At 36.8% G+C, this 20,291-nt stretch overlaps 1 protein-coding gene across 1 annotated transcript in view; it reads right to left on the reverse strand.

Moving 5' to 3' along the window:
* Crb1 (crumbs cell polarity complex component 1) overlaps nt 1–20,291 on the reverse strand; it is a 200,850-nt gene that overhangs the window by 54,773 nt on the left and 125,786 nt on the right. Inside the window, exon 6 of the mRNA XM_074048720.1 lies at nt 6,218–7,168. Within this exon, the coding sequence (XP_073904821.1) occupies nt 6,218–7,168 (951 nt within the window). The remainder of the gene's footprint in view (nt 1–6,217; nt 7,169–20,291) is intronic.

Below are 20,291 nucleotides of genomic sequence, written 5' to 3' on the forward strand. Positions count from 1 at the left end.
CAAGGAAAACTATACAACTCTGAAGAAAGAGATTGAGGAAGACTATAGAAAGTGGAGAGATCTCCCATGCTCATGGATTGGTAGAATCAACATAGTAAAAATGTCGATACTCCCAAAAGTAATCTACATGTTTAATGCAATTCCCATCAAAATTTCAATGACATTCATTAAAGAGATTGAAAAATCTACTGTTAAATTTATATGGAAACACAGGAAGCCATGAATAGCCAAGGCAATACTCAGTCAAAAGAACAATGCAGGAGGTATCACAATACCTGACTTCAAACTATATTACAAAGCAATAACAATGAAAACAGCATGGTACTGGCACAAAAACAGACATGAAGACCAGTGGAACAGAATAGAGGACCCAGATATGAAGCCACACAACTATAACCAACTTATCTTTGACAAAGGAGCTAAAAATATACAATGGAGAAATAGCAGCCTCTTCAACAAAAACTGCTGGGAAAACTGGTTAGCAGTCTGGAAAAAACTGAAACTAGATCCATGTATATCACCTTATACCAATATTAACTCAAAATGGATCAAGGATCTTAATATCAGACCCCAAACTCTTAAGTTGATACAGGAAAGAGTAGGAAATACTCTGGAGTTAGTAGGTATAGGTAAGAACTTTCTCAATGAAACCCCAGCAGCACAGCAACTAAGCAATAGCATAGATAAATGGGACCTCATAAAGCTAAAAAGCTTCTGTTCATCAAAAGAAATGGTCTCTAAACTGAAGAGAACACCCACAGAGTGGGAGAAAATATTTGCCAACTATACATCAGACAAAGGACTGATAACCAGAATATACAGGGAACTTAAAAAACTAAATTCTCCCAAAACTAATGAACCAATAAAGAAATGGGCAAGTGAACTAAACAGAACTTTCTCAAAAGAAGAAATTCAAATGGCCAAAAAAACACATGAAAAAATGCTCACCATCTCTAGCAATAAAGGAAATGCAAATTAAAACCACACTAAGATTCCACCTCACCCCTGTTAGAATAGCCATCATCAGCAACACCACCACCAACAGGTGTTGGCGAGGATGCGGGAAAAGGAACCCTCTTACATTGTTGGTGGGAATGTAAACTAGTACAACCACTCTGGAAAAAAATGTGGAGGCTACTTAAAAAGTTAGACATCGATCTACCATTTGATCCAGCAATACCACTCTTGGGGATATACCCAAAAGACTGTTACTCCAGAGGCACCTGCACACCCATGTTTATTGCGGCACTATTCACAATAGCCAAGTTATGGAAACAGCCAAGATGCCCCAGCACTGACGAATGGATTAAGAAAATGTGGTATCTATACACAATGGAATTTTATGCAGCCATGAAGAAGAACGAAATGTTATCATTTGCTGGTAAATGGATGGAATTGGAGAACATCATTCTGAGTGAGGTTAGCCTGGCCCAAAAGACCAAAAATCGTATGTTCTCCCTCATATGTGGACATTAGATCAAGGGCAAACACAACAATGGGATTGGACTTTCAGCACATGATAAAAGCAAGAGCACACAAGGGAGGGGTGAGGATAGATAAGACACCTAAAAAATTAGCTATCATTTTTTGCCCTCAATGCAGAGAAACTAAAGCAGATACCTTAAAAGCAACTGAGGCCAATAGGAGAAGGGGACCAGGAACTAGAGAAAAGGTTAGTTCAAGAAGAATTAACCTAGAAGGTAACACACACGCACAGGAAATCAATGTGAGTCAATGCCCTGTATAGCTATCCTTATCTCAACCAGCAAAAACCCTTGTTCCTTCCTATTATTGCTTATACTCTCTCTACCACAAAATTAGAAATAAGGGCAAAAAAGTTTCTGCTGGGTTTGGGGGGGGAGAGGGAGGGGGCGGACTGTGTGGTAAGGGAGGGGGTGGGGTAGGGGGGGAGAAATGAACCAAGCCTTGTATGCACATATGAATAATAAAAAAAAGGAAAAAAAAATAAAATTTTATCTCCCAAAAAAAAAAAAAAGGCACAAATGAGGATGACTTGGATCAGTGATAATGTGGGATGGTAAGAAGTGGTAAGCTTTCCAAAATATTTGAAATTCTTGAAATAATTTCAAAATATTTGAAATTCTACTGGTAAAACAAGTAGAATTGTCTAGAGAAAGTTCAGATCCAAGATTTTTGGACCACACAAGGCGAAGCTTGTAGTTTCCATATGTAGAGATGAGGAAAAATAATGAAGGAAGAGACTGTGTAAGGAAATAGGAGTCTCTACTACATTTGAGATAGCTTTTGAGATATCCAGGTGGAAATGAGTAGTGGGTATTCACTTTCAAAGTTCAAGGGAGATGCTCTGAGATAACTACAATACTGAGCCATAAGACTGAATGGAGATCACCATAAGAGTGGATATACAGAGAGAGAAAATGAGAGGTACAAGAGTTGAATCCTTAAGTGCCGGACAGTTAGAGGCAAAGGGGATCATGGAAGTGAGTGAGATAAGAGGAGCACCCAGGGGGTGTAGCATCTCATAGCCTCATTAGGAAAGAGTTTACAAGAGGAGGAAGTGTTCACAGCACGGTCACTGAGAGGTCAATAAGAGGACTTATGATAACTGCCCACTGAATTTTGCAATCTAGAAATCATCACTGGGCCAGCAGAATGGCTCACACGGTAGAGCACTTGCTTAGCAAATATAAGGTTCTGAGTTCAAACCACAGAACTACCAAAAAAAAAAAAGACTTCTGTTAGAAATCATTACTGAACTTGTCAAGAGCACCATCACAAAGACATTGCTGCCTTTAGGTTTTGACACCCCAGCGCTAACCATAAAAAAAAGAGCAGGTTTAGATGTCATCAAATGGTCCAGTTGAAATTTGGGTGAAGGTAAGGCATATCTTACTTTAGCAGAAACTTGGTGTGGTAGCCATCTGTGTGTGAAAACCTCTTGCATGAAAGGCTGTATTTTCAGAACTCTGGCTTGATTTCATATAGGAACACTGCATTTTAAATCTGCATTTGGAGAACACCAGCTCCAGGCAACTACAGGTAGCTTTCAAAGTCTACTATTAGATAAAATAACTTCTTTGAAGAGGTTAACATCTCCGAAGACACTGTGGTACTTTTATATGGGATAAAATGCTTAATAAAGGTCTTGAAGTCCTTGAGGTTTGAGGAGATACACACAAATCACTCAGCCTCAGGGGGCGGGCTCCTTTCTGGTCATTCTAGGATGACCACAGCATCACTTTATAGATCTAGATTAAAAGCTGGACTGCAGAGTTGGGTTTCTTTCTTACAAGTTTGACTCCGCTGGGATCCTATTCTTTAAAAATCACAGGCAGGTGGTCTGAATGTGTGTTGTGCTACACAATTTTAGAAACACCCGAAGCCATGTATGCCTTGGCTGTGGACATGGAAAGTTTGATTCTCACGTATGTAGTTCATATGTCCTAAAGATGGATGACCTGTACAGAAGAAAAGCAATTTGAAAAGCTTTAATGACTGATAGACTACAAGATGAAATTTCATGAGAATAAATAAAAGGCACTTCAATCTAAATGTGCTTCATATATTTAGGGTAAGACAAACAGAACTCTGTGGCACTGAGTGACAATGACTCAAAGAGACACAACTCTGTAATAGGACTGCCAGAATGTTAATGTAGTGGTAGGCTGTGAAACAGAAGCACATTATCTAGAAAAAGGGACGTGTTGGTCCTATGTCACTTGGCACCGTTAAGTACATTTTAGGAGGAAGACAGAAGCAATTTATTACAAAGCAAGCAAGCAGTTGATGAAATATCTGAAGACTTTGTTATATGGAAACATTAGAAGAAACAGAATATGTAGGGTGATAGAAGGTTGGATAGTTCAAGATAATTTACTTCAAATATTTAAGAGTTCTCAGGAAGACATAATGTTAATATTTACCTGAAGCATACCTTCAAGAATGAAAGATTTGGACAAATCCTATATTGTGTAAGAATAGCACTTCTGTGGAATTTTGGGCAAGATGGAATGTGTTAGCTTTCACTCCATTCTTCAGGGTGTTTAAGCAGAGGTTTGGGTCATTGTATTTGCCAGGTATGATGTCACAGAATAAAGTCTCTTCTATACCCAAGAAATTTGAATTCTAAGAGGATAAAATTCTCAAAGTTTAGGTGTACAAATGAAGACAAAACATGCAAACTGCTTTTATAAATCAAATGTTCTCTAGGATAGGTGCAGTATTCATTCTAAACAACACCTTGGAAGCTCCATGTTCTTACACACAACACAAGACATACTGAGATAACCTTACAGACAATTCTGTGGGGTTAACTTTAGGGAAATCCTTCTCAGAACACTCCTCGAGAGCTTTAGATGATTTTTTTAAAAGATCATCTTTGAAGTATTGGCAGTCCTTATATCTTTTGTGTTTAGTTGGCCCACTAAATCCTTTATCATTATGCTTGTTCTTTCAGTGTGTACCATGTTTGGGAAACACTGTGCCAAAATCATGATTTGGGTGGGGTTTGCCTTTGTGCTAGTTAGTTCTCTCTCCTCTCTCTGGAATATATATGTACAATGTCAGAAAGACTCCAAGTTCTCATTACTGTACTTTAGTATCTTTTGTAAAGGGAATAAACTGTCCAGAAAACATTCCTCATAGATAACACCAATGCAGAATATTTTAATTTTATGACTAAGAGGAGATATGAAAAATAAAATTTTCCTTAAACCTAGTCCAATAATTTTTAGAAAGAAAAAACTTTACAGAACTCCCTCTCTATAATCTCCTAATGTCAGACATTTTCACATGAGTTAAATGACTTCAAAAAGAGTGAGGTGTAGGGAAACTGGAGAGGGAGGTAAAGGATGTGTGACCAGTTCAGGATCTTGGTTAAAAACATTCACGATTTTCCAAGTTGGGAAAAATAGACTAAAGAAAGCCAGAGCCCACTGTACTGGCATCTCTTGAATCTATTTACTAGGACAGTAAGCTTCCCCATGGTCAGTATTAGCCTTGTGGGTCACTGCATCTGGAAGCCAGTCAAAATGAGCCAGCATCTGTTTGTTATTTTGTATATGTAGTAAAAATATTGCCTCAGGTCAATTAAATTTTTCTTCAAAAGTGAACTGTTGCCTCAGCATAATTTCCCCTTTTCTCCCTTAAAAATAACCACACAACAACTTGCCATTCCATTTAAAATATTACATAGAGCAGTGGACGCCATTCCTCATTGTCAAACAGGCCCATGATTTGTAATGAATATTGTGGTCAGGGGAAACCTGTGAATAGTTTCTAATAATTCTTAACTATTTGAACATGGGGTAGGGTATGGGCAAAGACTGGTTTTAATTTTACTTCATATAAAGCAGAGAAGACAATTTACCAGATGTTGTCCTACTTTAAGTTACCCGAAAATGTAGGAGTAAATTACAGCTGAACTTCAAAGCAGTCTGTTACAATTACCTCTCAGACTTTTCCAATGCGTGATAGTAATAATGAAAAGAAACAGATATGTATTGATCACCATCAACAGCAATGTTTGAAATGATGTTAGAAGTAAAGGATTTTGAAATACATTTCAAACAATGATTTGCCAGAGAAATCAGATCAATTTGTTTATGGCATCCACCAAGTTGTACTGTTGTTACTTTTTGTTTGCCTTCTTCTTCCTTCTTAACACAACTCTCTGCTTTCACCAATGCAGTCTTTAAAAGCACATCTTTGAATAAAATTGGGGATTGTCAACATGCTAAGGGCAACCATGATTTCTGAGCAAGTATGAATTACATAGAAAGGAGAGCAAAGAAGTGGCCATTACTGATAATCTACACTAAGCACAAGATATTGTGCTAACATGTGGTATTGTCTAGTTTTGTGTACAAATTTTCTTTGTTCCAAAAGATTTTTTTTCTTTCAGATAAGATTTATAATAAATTTCTGATATGCCACAAATGGTAAAATTCTAAGAGCATTTTATCAACACCACATTGAAAACCCATTTGGACAGGAGCTATCTGCCTATCTTTTTATCCTGGGGGAAAGTTAAATGCCCTAGGAACCCATTGAAATTTAACACACATCACTGCCCTCTTGTGTTTTGTTTTTGTTTTTGTTTTTTCTCATTAGAAAGGAAAACAGCAGTGAGAATCCTGAGGGGTCATTATGTTTTATAATAGGAAGTAGCAGGCTGGCTCTTTGCTGTTGCTCTGTTCTGAGACAGAGCACTCCTGGTTGCCTAGCCTCCTCTCACCTCTCAGACAGTTGGGGCCTTTATAGGGCCTGTAGCAGTCACACTGGTAACTAAACCACAAGTTGACACAGTGTCCTCTATTTTGACAGGGTTGACTGTCACACCAATCCTTTCTCGTGCAGCCTGTCTTGACATTTAATGACAAATCCGATGAAATGTTCTCCAGGGTAATGTGATTCAAATCAAATGCAATGTCTTGGAGACAGCCTACAAATGAAGGTGTGGATGGTATATTATAGATGTTAAACAGAACAACACCATTGCTGGCCGTTCTCACTGGTAAACCGCCCAAAAAAGAGTTCGGAAAAGCACATGTTGATTGATGACTTTTAAATGGAGAAGCCTTAGTGATGCATTTCTCCTTACAAGAATCATCAATTAAGGAAAGGGTCACAGCCTCTGCAAATGTCACCTCCACTGAATGCCACTCTCCATCACTGGTGTTGTGGGGAACGTGCAGAAGCACCTTTGACTGATTCTGGACTTGAATTGATAAGTGAACATAGCCACCTAGTAACTCCAGTTTCACAGACATGTCCCTGTGGCCTTGGAACAGAAGTGTGTTTGATTGAACAGTCAGAAACCTAAAGGAGATGCTACAGTCTGAGCTCTTGGTTGTATGTGAGCCACTTGTGACCCATAAGAAACCATTGCCCTCAAATGAAAGTGTGGTGACAATTTCACACAGTGTCCCAGTAAAGCCAGGTGGACATAGGCAGGTGAACCCATGCTGGCCATTTTGGAAGTGAGGGATGCATTTTCCATTATTTAGACATTGGTGATGAGTGCAGCCCAGGAGAATCTCTGAACAGTCTTCCCCTCCATAAAATGTTGTAGAAGCCTCATCAAATGGGCAATGGCAAGTATAATTTCCAGGCAAGTTCTCACAAGTCCCACCATTTTGGCAAGGATTTGATGAACATTCATTAATGTCTTCTTCACAGTGGATTCCTGTTATATAATAAGCAATAGGTTAAAATTACATAAATTCAAAGCAGATATGGAAATTTTACATTATTTTCACATATAATCTTCCATGATTACAGTACTACCACTGTATATCCGAAATGGATAAAATGTAATTCATGAAGAAGTTAAAATTATTTATATCACTCCACATGTGTTGTCAAGAGATGACTGTCATGGCTTTGAATTATTCTTCTAGAAATAGATAATCTGTCAGTGATTAGTTTCACCATCGCCAGACATACATGTGATACTAAAGACAAAAATAAGAAGATGAAGGAAACACTGCTTTTAGCAGTGATCCTAGACACAAATGATTAATTTGGGGACCACCTTCTCCCCTATTGTTTATCCTGTTATTTCACTGTATTCTAATGGCAATGGCAATTTTTTTCTTCTCTCTTGTGTGTCCATCCCCATAACTCCTAAAACCAAGGTTTTCCAGCTAGAGGTAACCTAGCCATCTCTTACCACAGAGGCTTCTAAGGTGAACACAAGGCCCATTTCCTCTCACCCTACAATTCTAAAAGAAACCAAGACTCTATTCCACGATAAGCTTCTGCTTATAATTACAACTTCATATTTAAAGTCCTTTTCCAAATTCCAATACAAAGAAAGATATCTAATAAAAGAATTATTAGAATTTATTTAATCACATTAATGAGAAAAACAGTGAAGGTAAATGCAAATGAACAAAGAGAGAAATCAAAACGATGTGTGGAGAGCAGTATGCTCTCCGCCAAACCTTCATTTTCATTATTACATTTCTGCTCACATTCCTTAAATATGAAGATATCATACAACTCATAGCACCACAGCCTCTTCAAAAGATCTCTTCATAGACCACAGCTTCAAATTCCCTCTCAAGAGTTTTTGCATGCCCATGAAATTAGTATAAGCCTTTCTCTCATTCTGCATTTTGATTTCTCTCATAATTCACTTTGGTACCTGACAGCAAATGCATCTTGACTTCTTAATTGAAACTTCAATTTATCCTCCTGTCAAGTTTACAAAATACCTATTGCATGTCATGCTCTCATAGAGTATTGTGGGAGTTGCAAAGTAGAAGACATAAACATGGCCTCAATGTATTTACAGTATAAAGGAATGAAAACATGAATACTTATGAAAATATACTGTGCACAGCAGGCTCCAAATCGATGTAGATAATATGTGATGACCAAACTCAGGCAACATTAGGGTGTGTGTAGCAAAGTTTTAGGGAAAAGGCTTTCAGAGAGAAATAATGATAAATTTTTAGATATGAATACTCAATATTATCAATGAAGTCAAATAAACAAATACAATGTGGTATCAATTATGTATAAAGTCCTGCAGAAATCTGCAGATGATAGAGAACTACTAGTCCCTGCTCTCAGTGAGTTTAATAGAAAAGTAAGTCAAATTTGTGAAAAATTAAGTGACAGTCTAAGTCAAGACAGCATTGTAGAATATCATTAGAAAATATATAATGAGTTTGAGTGAACTGTACTACTGCAGAGCCTTTCTCTTCTGGCTGGCCTGGAAAATTTTTGGGAGATGAATGTAATGTAAGTTTCAAGTATGGATCTGACTGACAAAAGCATCATTGTATTTTCAAATAAGCAAACAAACAACACCCTTCAATGGAAAAGCCAGACATTTATAGACGACGAGTTCTGCAATCTAGTTGGCATAGAGGATTTATGTAGGAAAATTGAGTTAGAAAGGTTGTAGCTAGTGTAGCCAGATTGGAGGTCTGTGAACTTATAAGGTTTTAATTGTTTTATTTTTATTTATTTACTTATGTACTCATTTTCTGGTAGTGGGAAATAATGAGGTCATTGTTGGATAGAAGGCAAACATAAAAGGTCATATAACAGAGTGAAGTGGAAAACAACTAGAAGCAGGAGGACGCACTACACAGCTATTAAAATTGTCCACACTTAAGACTATTATGAACTGACATAAATTCATTTACTTGTGATTTACAGTTGCCTTTCATGAGTACTCAGTCATTGTAAGTGCAGATGGTAGTTACTGTTTGCTTACTCTATTTTTTCTTGTAACGACTAGAATCTATACATTTGGTCTTTCACAGACTCAGCTATGTATTTTCTTGAAATATAAACAGAAAAGCCAACTTTAAAATTTGCCATCATTTAAAGAAAAAGAGAGAGAAAGCCTATATGAAAGTCAAAAGTTGAAGTTGATAACTGTGATTTTTGCTTTTATCACTTTTAAGATTAATTCTACGAACATCTCTGCAGTAGAATAAGGTCAAAGATATTTATTTGATGACCCAACAAACTAAAAGTGGGAAAACAGATTGAAAATACTTTCACTGGTTATTTCACTGACTGAGAAAAGAAAAAGTTCTACTGTCAACCAAAAATCAAAGGGCTAGGCAATATTGACGGGATTACCCGTGCCATTCATTCTTCTTAGTTAGGCATCTTAGTCAATAATAAATTGGTTGTTTATGTCCTCGTATTTATAGTAGAAAGCAGATTACCTGAAGCTTACTGGTATTTTGTGGGGGCAAAGTCAATTTCATTAACCAAAAACTCAAAGGCTTTTTAGAAAAACTTTATTTTTCTAAAATTGTTTTAGTTTAGTGTCTGATTGTATGATAATACCACATGTAAAAAATAATTATGATAGGGAAAATTTCTACTACCTTGTATAGCTCACACATCAGTCAGAATAAATCATATTAACGGATAAATGGGGCGTCATATATGATGACCTGTACTTCCAGCACTCAGGAGGCTAAGTCAGGAGGCTCATGAGTACAAGGTCAGCCTGGGCTGTAGAGTGGTAGGAAGACTCTATCTCAAGAAAAAAAAAAAAAGGACTTAAACTTAAAATTTATGCTTAGTGTGGTACAAAGTTATTTCTATAAAGACATGTAAAAATAAGTAAGGTTCAGGGGCCCAGGCTCAGTGGTAGAATGTTGGCCTACCGTGTGCAGGTTCCTGGATTTGATCCCCAGAACCACAAATTTTAAAAAGCAAGTCCTATCTTGAACAGTTGCAATTGATTCCGGTATTTTGTTCACCAATAGGTAGAAATTAAAGAAGATATTAAATATAAAAAGCAAAGGCTCAGTGTGTAAACACATCCACTTTCTCTGACTTAGAATTTCTACTTCTCATGTGACAGTCATTCCTGTTATAACATTAAGCACTGGTTGCTAAATAAACATCTTAAAAACTCTAGCGATAGCACCAATTATTTTATATAAATAATAAGAAAAGAGAAAGTTACCTATGAAAATCACCATTAAAATGTGAAAAACATGTGTCCTGTCTCCAAACATTTTTCTGGAAAAAGAGAGAAAGAGATCCAACCAAACACCTACTAGGTTGACAGAGCGAGCTTCTTATGATCTTGCACCATTTCCAGATGTGTGGGCTTTCTTTTCAATAACACTGTCTTCCTCTCAGTTAGCAAATGTGAGGACTCAGTTTTGACTCATTTCTTCTCACACTGATCTGTGGGGCTTAGCGTAAGATTCGTTTGTGCTACTTACTAGGCTGACTTGTATTCTTGGATTCAATCCCTGCTTAACACCTGCTGCCTTCCCTCTTTGTCTCACTGGTGAACGTTAATATGATCACAACACTGAACATCAACACTTTTATTATGGAAAAATAAGTTTCAAGGACCTTCACTGCAGACTGGTAGTTTGGGCAACTTCTATTATGGAACATTAGAATTTTGTTTTGTTTTTTACAATAATGGAAATGCTGTTTGGGGGAGGGTAGATTTTTTTTTATCAGTTTGCTTTTGAATAGTGGTTAAGAAATTCAGAGCAACTTCAAATTTATTGACCTATACAGGAGAGAAAAGGTAAGAAAAAGCGAGACTGTGGGAAGAATTGGAGTTGGGCCTACATATCCACAGATTCAACTAATCTCAGATAAAAAATATTGTTAAAAATGTGTTTGTATAGAAGATGTGCAGACTTTATTTTGTTATTATACCCTAAAGAATACAGTATAACAGTATTTGCATAGCATTCATGTTGTATTAGGTATTATAAGTGATCTGGTGAATTTGGTAGCCTCAGAGATCCTAAAACTAATCCCCCATGATTACCAAGGGATGATGTACTTAAGTGTTATTCTCAGACTTAAATTCTACCCTCTATGAAAGATAGCTGTGCTCTACTCTTAAATACAGTGCCATTTAATTTTATAAAGTTGGAAATGTGTGGCATTTAAGAAATACTTTGTTGGTGCTTGCCTTTCCCCCACTTTTCTTACATTTCTGAGAGGGAAGACTTGAAGATCTGTGGTGGTTTTGTATTGGCAATGTGAGCTGAGGACTAAGGCCCCCAGAACTACTGTTGTGCTTGACCTTCTTATCATTAGAGCTATTCCTTTAGGTTAAGACTTTGCCACTTAGAAGTATCAGAAAAAATGAAAGTGTTACCTGACAGAGGTGATAAGGCAGACACTGATTCCTTATCATGGACTAGTGTTTGAGCTCAAACCTCCGTCATGTATCTAAGGTCAGGTAAGTTGTCATGAAAATTAGGTGCAGCTCCTCATTTCTTCATTCATTCTTTGAACACCTCTCTACTGAAGTTCTTTTTTGTTTGTTACTTTGTAGGCACAAGAGAGATATGATGGTGAGCAAAAACACACCTATTTCTGATTTACAAAGCACGTAGTTTAGTTAAGGTTACAGTACTGGGAAAAGGTGTGCAGGCACCTATATTAGGAATGTGTTTTCTTTGTGACCAAAAGCATTCCAACTTATGGCCATCAGGATCTAGACAGGCATGGACAATGGAATCTTAAAAGAACTTTGTTAGAGAAAATAAGTAAATTTGTGTATTTCATCCTTAAAGTTTATTAAAACTTAAAGAAACAAATGAAACCTAGCAAGAGTGCATAAAAACTGAACAAGAAGTGAAGATGCCGTGGTTTAAATGTGTACCTAAATGTGTACCCACAAAGTTCATGTGTTGAAAGCTTAACCCCCAAATTTATACTAATGGTACTTAGATGTGGGCCTTTGAGAAGTAATTAGCATTCAATGATGTTTGAGGGTGGGGCAGCCCTGGTTGCTTTAGTGGCTTTATAAGAGGAAGAGAGACTCAAGCTGGCACACTTGCTCCATCTCGTCATGTGATGTCTTCTGCCATGCTATGATGTAGCAAAAAGTGCTCAACAGATTCAGGTACCATGCTCTGGGACTTCCCACCATCCAGAACTATAAGCAATAATTTATATTCTTTATAAACTACCCAATATCAAATATATTGTTATAGCAATGAAGAATAGACTATGACAGGGGTGTAGAGTTTTTTTAAAAAGTGTAGGCTGTACCACAGAACAAAAATTAAATCAAGGGAAAGAAAACAGGTAGTTAAAACCACTAATTAGCCTATCAAGAACATAGTTGCTCAGTACCAAGTGGAGCAATGGGAAGAAGAAAAAGGGATGGAAACCACTCTCCCTCAAAAAATATTTTATTATTATTATTTTTTTATTATTCATATGTGCATACAATGCTTAGGTTATTTCTCCCTCTGACCCCACCCCTTCCCTCTCCCTCCCACCCCCTAGATACCCAGCAGAAACTATTTTGCCCTTATCTCTAATTTTGTTGAAGAGAGAGTATAAGCAATAATAAGAAGGAACAAGGGTTTTTGCTAGTTGAGATAAGGATAGCTATACAGGCAGTTGACTCACATTAATTTCCTGTGCATGTGTGTTATTTTCTAGGTTAATTCTTCTTGATCTAAACTTTTCTCTAGTTCCTGGTCCCCTTCTCCTATTGGCCTCAGTTGCTTTTTAGGTATCTGCTTTAGTTTCTCTGCGTTAAGGGCAACAAATGCTAACTAATTTTTTAGGTGTCTTACCTATCCTCACCCCTCCCTTGCGTGTTCTCGCTTTTATCATGTGCTCAAAGTCCAATCCCCTTGTTGTGTTTGCCCTTGATGTGGACATTAGATCAAAAAATAATTTAATGCAGGATTCAGAGGGAAATGAAGAAAAAGGATACCCAGTTCCAGACTTCAACAAAACAAAGATAAATGACACCAAGGAACCCATCGATGCCCACAAAAACACCCTCAATGAAAAAATCCTCAAAGAAGTAATCACTGAGAATTTCACGGAGATGATACTAGACATGGTTAACCAAAGTGTACAAGAGACACTCAAGAAATTTCAAGACACCAAAAATAAAGAATATGAGAAGACACAGAAACAAATAAATGAACTCATAGGAGCCCTAAATAAACACCAAAGTGAAACAGAGAACACTATAAATAGAGAAATAAATGAATTAAAGATGAAAATAGAAAATATTAAAGAGGAAGTGACCCATGATATAGAAAAACCTCAGAAAAAGAATCAAATGGAAACACAAAACTCAGTGGAAGGCCACTCTAGCACACTAGAACAAGTGGAAGACAGAATCTCAGAACTCAAAGATAAAACAGAAATTAAAGGAAAAACTGAAGAACTGTTAGTCAAACAACTCAAGACCTGTGAAAGGAATATTCAAGAACTCACCAACTTCATCAAAAGACCAAACTGAGAATTATGGGCATTGAAGAAGGAGAAGCGGTCCAAGCAAAAGAGATCCATAATATAGTCAATAAAATAACAACAGAAAATTTCCCAAATATAGAGAAAGTTATGCCCATTCAGGTACAGAAAGCCTCCAGGACACAAAACAGACTTGACCAAAATAGAATTATGGCATATTATCATCAAAACAACAAGCACAGAGAACAGAGAAGGAATATTAAAATCTGTAAGAGAGGAAAAAAAAAACATATAAAGGTAAACCTATCAAAATCACAGCAGATTTCTTAACAGAAACCTTAAAAGCAAGAAGAGCATGGAGTGAGGTATTCTGGGCACTGAATGAAAATAACTTCAAACCTAGGATACTCTACCCAGCAAAACTATTATTTAAAATAGATGGAGCAATAAAAATCTTCCATGATAAGCAAAAACTAAAGCAATGTATGACTACCAAGCCACCACTACAAAAGATTCTCCAAGAAGTCTGAACACAGAAAATGAAAGCAAACAAAACTGCCAGAGGACAGGCAGTATCAAACCACAAGAGAAGACAAGACAAGGCTGCATACAATCACACTCTTACACAACAAAAACAACTAAATGGCAGGAATCACCACATACCTATCAATATTAACACTGAATGTCATCAGTTTGGCAAACTGTATTAAAAAGGAAGATCCACCAATCTGTTGTTTACAGGAGACCCATCTCATTGACAAAAATAAACACTGGCTTAAGGTGAAAGGCTGGGAGAAGATTTTCAAAGCCAATGGACCCCCAAAACAGGCAGGAGTAGCAAACAGACAAAGTAGACTTCAAACTTACATTGATCAAATGAGATAAAGAAGGACACTTCATACTAATAAAAGGGGAAATACACCAAAAGGAAATAACAATTATCAACCTATATGCACCTAATCTTAGTGCACCCAATGTCATCAAACATACCTTAAAGGACTTAAAAGCACATATAGACTCCAATATAGTGCTAGTGGGAGACTTTAATACCCCCCTATCACCAATAGACAGGTCACCCAAACAAAAAATCAATAAAGAAATTCTAGAACTAAATCACACTATAGATCAAATGGATCTAGCTGATGTCTACAGAATATTTCATCCAACATCTGCACAGTATACACTCTTCTCAGCAGCCCATGGAACTTTTCCCAAAATTGATCATACATTAGTGCACAAAGAAAGTGTCGGCAAATATAAGAAAATAGAGATAATCCCCTGCATTCTTTCTGATCACAATGCATTAAAACTAGAACTCAACAACAAAACAACAGTAGAAAACATGCAAACAATTGGCAGCTGAACAACACATTGCTCAGTGATCAGTGGGTCATAGATGATATAAAAGAGGAAATTAAAAGTTTCCTGGAAGTTAATGAAAATGAAAACACAACCTACCAGAACCTATGGGTCTGTAATCCTAAGAGGAAAGTTTATAGCCATGATTGCATATATTAAAAGGACAGAAAGATCTCAGATAAATGACCTACATCTCAAACTCCTAGAAAAACAAGAACAAGCAAATCCCAAAATAAGCAGAAGGAGAGAAATAATAAAAATAAGGACCGAAATTAATGAAATAGAAACAAACAAACAAACAAACAAAGAACATACAAAGAATCATGAAACAAAAAGCTGTTCTTTGAAAAAATAAATAAGATTCAGAGACCCTTGGCAAACCTGACTAAAATGAGGAGAAAAAAAGTCCAAATCAGTAAAATCAGAAATGCAAAAGGGGAGATAACAACAAACACCACAGAAATTCAGGAAATCATCAGAGACTACTTTGAGAATCTATATTCTAATAAATTTGAAAATCTTGAATAAGTGGACAAATTTCTAGATACTTATGACCATCCAAAATTGAACCAAGAGGATATTAATCACCTGAATAGATCTATAACACAAAATGAAATTGAGACAGCAATAAAGAGTCTCCCAAAAAAGAAAAGTCCAGGACCTGATGGATTGTCTGCTAAATTCTATCAGACCTTTAAAGAAGAACTAATACCAACTCTCCTTAAACTTTTCCATGAAATAGAAAGGGAAGGAACACTGCCTAATTCATTTTATGAAGCCAGTATTATACTCATCCCAAAACCAGACAAAGACACCTCCAAAAAGGAGAACTATAGGCCACAAAGGAAATGCAAATCAAAACTGCACTAAGATTCTACCTTACCCCTGTTAGAATAGCTATCATCAAAAACACCACCACCACCAAATGTTGGGGAGGATGTGGGGAAAAATAAATGCTCACACACTGTTGGTGGGAATGTAAGCTAATACAATGACTTTGGAAAACAATATGGAGGATTCTTAAAAAATTAAACATAGACCTGCCATATGATCCAGCAATCCCACTCCTAAGGATATACCCAAAGGAATGTGACTCAGGTTATTCCATAGGCACCTGCACATCCATGTTTATTGCAGTGTTATTCACAGTAGCCAAGTTATGGAAACAGCTAAGATGCCCCACTACTGACGAATGGATTAAGAAAATGTGGTATTTATACACAATGGAATTTTACTTAGCCATGAAGAAGAATGAAATTTTGTCATTCACAAGTAAATGGATGGAATTGTAGAACATCATCTTAAGTGAAGTTAGCTAGGCTCATGCGGCCAAAAATCATATGTTCTCCCTCAAATGCAGACTTTAGACTTAAAACAAATGCAGTAATATTATTGGACATGGGTTACACACTAAGGGGAGAACACATACAGGAGGAATAGGGAAAGGTAGGAATCCCAAAACTTGAAAGTGTTTGATGTGCCCACTGTACAGGAGCTTATATAGTAACCTTAAAATGACAGAGGTCCCTACGGGAAGGTGACCAGGAAGTAGTGAAGAGATACAGTAGAGGTGAACCAATTCGGGTTGTAATACACTTGTGCATGGAAGCAATGGAAGGAATCTCTCTGTATAGCTATCCTTATCTCAGACTAGCAAAAACACTATTTCTTATTATTGCTTATGTCTTCTCTTTAACAAAATTGGAGAAGAGGGCAGAACAAGTTCTGCCTGGAAGCGTGGGAGGTGGGGGAGAAAGAAAGGGGGTGGGGGGCAGGAGGGAGAGATGGCCCAGTGTATGCACATGTGAATAAATGAATAAATAAACAAAAAAACTTTACGGGTATTGCCCCCATGTGGGAAAAAAAAGTGTAGGTTGTACATCCTGGATATGTATATTTCAGTTGGAAATAGATGTATACCTTGCACCACAAACAGCTAAACAACACGTTGACAAATGAAAACAAAAAGAAAATGAGAACTTTAGCACAATACACACATATACTCAAAATTCACTAATTTATATGAGCCTGTATAACTTAGCCTATATATCTAATATAGTACAGTGAATTATAAAAAAGGAGGAGAGGAAAAATTAATGGAAGAGAAATAATAGAATATCATAGAGTACAATATAGAATAGAATAAGAATAATAGAATAAAACAGGATAGATATAATTCAGCCAAGTCAAGTCTTTTTTTGTTTTTTGGTTTTTTTGGGTGGGACTGGAATTTGAACTCAGAGATTCAAGCTTGCAAAGAAGGCACTCTACCACTTGAGCCACACCTCCAGTTCATTTTGCTCTATTTGTTTTGGAAATGGGGTCTTGCAAACTACCCAGGCTGGCCTTGAACCATGATCCTCCCAACCTCAGCCTAGCAAGTAGTCAGGATTGCAGGTGTGAGCCACCAATGCCTGGCAATCCGTGATTCTTGTGTCAACCAACAGAGTCAGTTTTCCCAAGAGGTTTCACATATTACTAAACCAACCACCCAGTGCAGAGCAAAAAAGCAAAGAGAGAAATAGATTCCCAGTGAAATGTCCAGACAGTGTTGATATTTTCAGCTTGATGTGGTAAGGTGATAGTGACCTTGATACAGCATAACTATGTGTGCCAGCTCATGTGCAATTCCTTATAGGTACAACACGATTCTTCTTTTTTAATGCTCCTTTAGTACTGATTTTATTAGTAGCATTCATCTAAATATCTTGTGGGAATAGATCAATTTTCCTTTTGTTTCTTGGCCAGGAATCACTTGATCCTGAATGGAGTCAAGCACACTTACAACTATAGTGGAGAAGAGAATGGTTAACTCTTTCCACCTGAGATTAAGCAGCCACAAGATTCGATGGAAAGGGTGGGGGCATGGATCAAGTGGTACAGCTCTTGTTTTCAAGCTGGAGGCCCTGAGTTCAAACCTCACTACCACCAAAATAAGCAAACAAAAATCTGGATGGAGGAAGCATAACTTATCAGGTGACGACATGAGGGATCCAGCTGACTATAAACTTAACAGCCAATGGTAATAATTATTAACATGTATAGAATGTACTGTAGTGTAAGTACCATGCTCAATAGTGTAAGTACTTGCTAGGCACAGTTACTCATACCTGTAATCATAGCTACTTTGGAGGCATAGATTGGGAGGACCATTGTTCAAGGCTAGTCTGGGCAAAAGAGTTCATGAAACGCCATCATAACCAATAAAAAGCTGGGTGTGGTGGAATGTACCAGTTATTCTAGCTGCACAGGAAGTGTAAAAAGGAGGATTGTGGTCCAGACCTGCCTATGCATAAAAAGAATCTATCCAAAATATAACCAAAGATAAAAGGACTGGAGGCATGGCTCATGTGGTAGAGCTCTTATCTAGCAAACACAAGGCCCTGAATCCAACCCCCTGCACTGCAAATAATAATAACAATAATAATAATAATAATCCTCAATAACATACAAATATGTTTACACTTTTATCTAGAAATACAAGATGTATTAGTGAGACATTTTAGTAAGAAATGGTTAAAGTTAAACAGTTTTTCATAAGCATTATAAAAACGTATTATGTCTAAAGTTCTTTTATGTAGGCCACCCCCAACCTTAATGATATCAGAAAAATGTGGTGTAGTATAAGATTTTATTTTTGTATACAGCATAAAACAAGGGATTGTTTCATGTCCATTTCTTTGTTCTACTTCATTATCACAGTACACACTATCTCTAGGCCAGGTATGTGTTCAGAACCATGTTGTAAGTCAGATAAAAAATACTGAGCCGAGAGGAAGCTCTTATTCAGTCTGACATCTTCAGATGAAAGACAAAGTAGCGAAGAGCTTTGTATTTTCAGTTTTCAATTTTCCTTGATTTTACACTTCGAAAAAGTTACACTGAGGCTCAGTGGATATAGGTAAGTGATTTCTAGTTATTTTATGGCCAAAAGTAGAAAATGGGGCATTGCACATGCTCAGTCTTGTTGACGTTACTTTGAAAAGTAATTGCAGAGAAATTCAACCCAGTTCAACTAGAACTATCCTAATTGGCTTTGATCAGTAAATCATCAGAAACAGCTCTGCTCTTGCTTAGTCTTTTTTCCCTCTTCATGTCAAAAGTGAATGATTAAACACTCAAATTATGGTGAATTACAAAAACCTGCTTTGTATTTGGTGGGATGTTGCCATTTCAAGTACTGTTTGCTTTCTCTCTGCCACAGGAAGAATTGGCTTTACATTCTTTAGTAGTGCTGTTTGTCATTTCTCACAAATTTATTAATATTTTTGTTCTGCACAGCTACAAAAATAATGTCAAAGGCCAAGCAAATTACTGGTCTGATAAGGCCTGCTTGACACTCAAGGCCCTCTACAATCTGGCTTTTATTTATTCCCTAGCATTATTTTCCACTGCCCTCTATGTAAATGACCTGTATTAAAACATTTTCGGTAGGATAAAAATTTAAAAACATTCAAAACTTCTATTTTTTTCTCTCCCCTTACTCAAAATCACAATTCCCTTTCCGGGCTCAGCTCAGTTGGTTCTTACTCTTATTGGAATGGCTCCCTTTGGACAACTTCGTATGTCCTCAAACTTCTGAGGCTTATCCACATTAACTCAGCATAGACCATGCTGTGCTGCTGTTTATTGTTGAGTATTTGTGATTTGTTTTCCTCAATTCTATTGTAAGACCTCTAAGTGTGAATGCCTCTATCTTTATTTTCTAGTATACTGTATTACGTAGTGTAGTGCTGTACTTTATATGTAATATTTGTACTATTGCACTATAATAATAATGTATATATTTTGATTAAATGTATACAGTGCTGTCATCAATTTCCAAAATTAAAACAAATTGTGCATTCATTGTTTTCTCATGAAGAATGAAGGAAGAACCTGATGCATTTGAAGACACCTCCGGTCTTTATGCAGTATAAGGACTGGATATCAGGCATTTACAGATGTCTAAGGTTTTCATAAATGGATACTACAGGTACGTAAATTATCTGAAAATACAAGTGATATTTTGTGACTTATTGCTATTGCATTTTCCTTGAGAGAGAACTTTTAGTAGTGAGATTTTTAAAATTTAATGTGATCACATTTGCTCCTGGGGTATGTTGAAAATGTAGATTGTTAGGACACATCCCTAAAAATTTGCTTTTGACCCAGATACTGCATGTTTGGGTCCCAGCAGTTTTTCTCAGGTGTGGTCTAAAATTTCAGCAAATTTCCAAAGAGACAGAGATCTAACCGCCACCCCCCTAAAAAAGCTC

This window comes from Castor canadensis, chromosome 11 (genome assembly GCF_047511655.1).
Source record: "Castor canadensis chromosome 11, mCasCan1.hap1v2, whole genome shotgun sequence".
Taxonomy (NCBI): domain Eukaryota; kingdom Metazoa; phylum Chordata; class Mammalia; order Rodentia; family Castoridae; genus Castor; species Castor canadensis.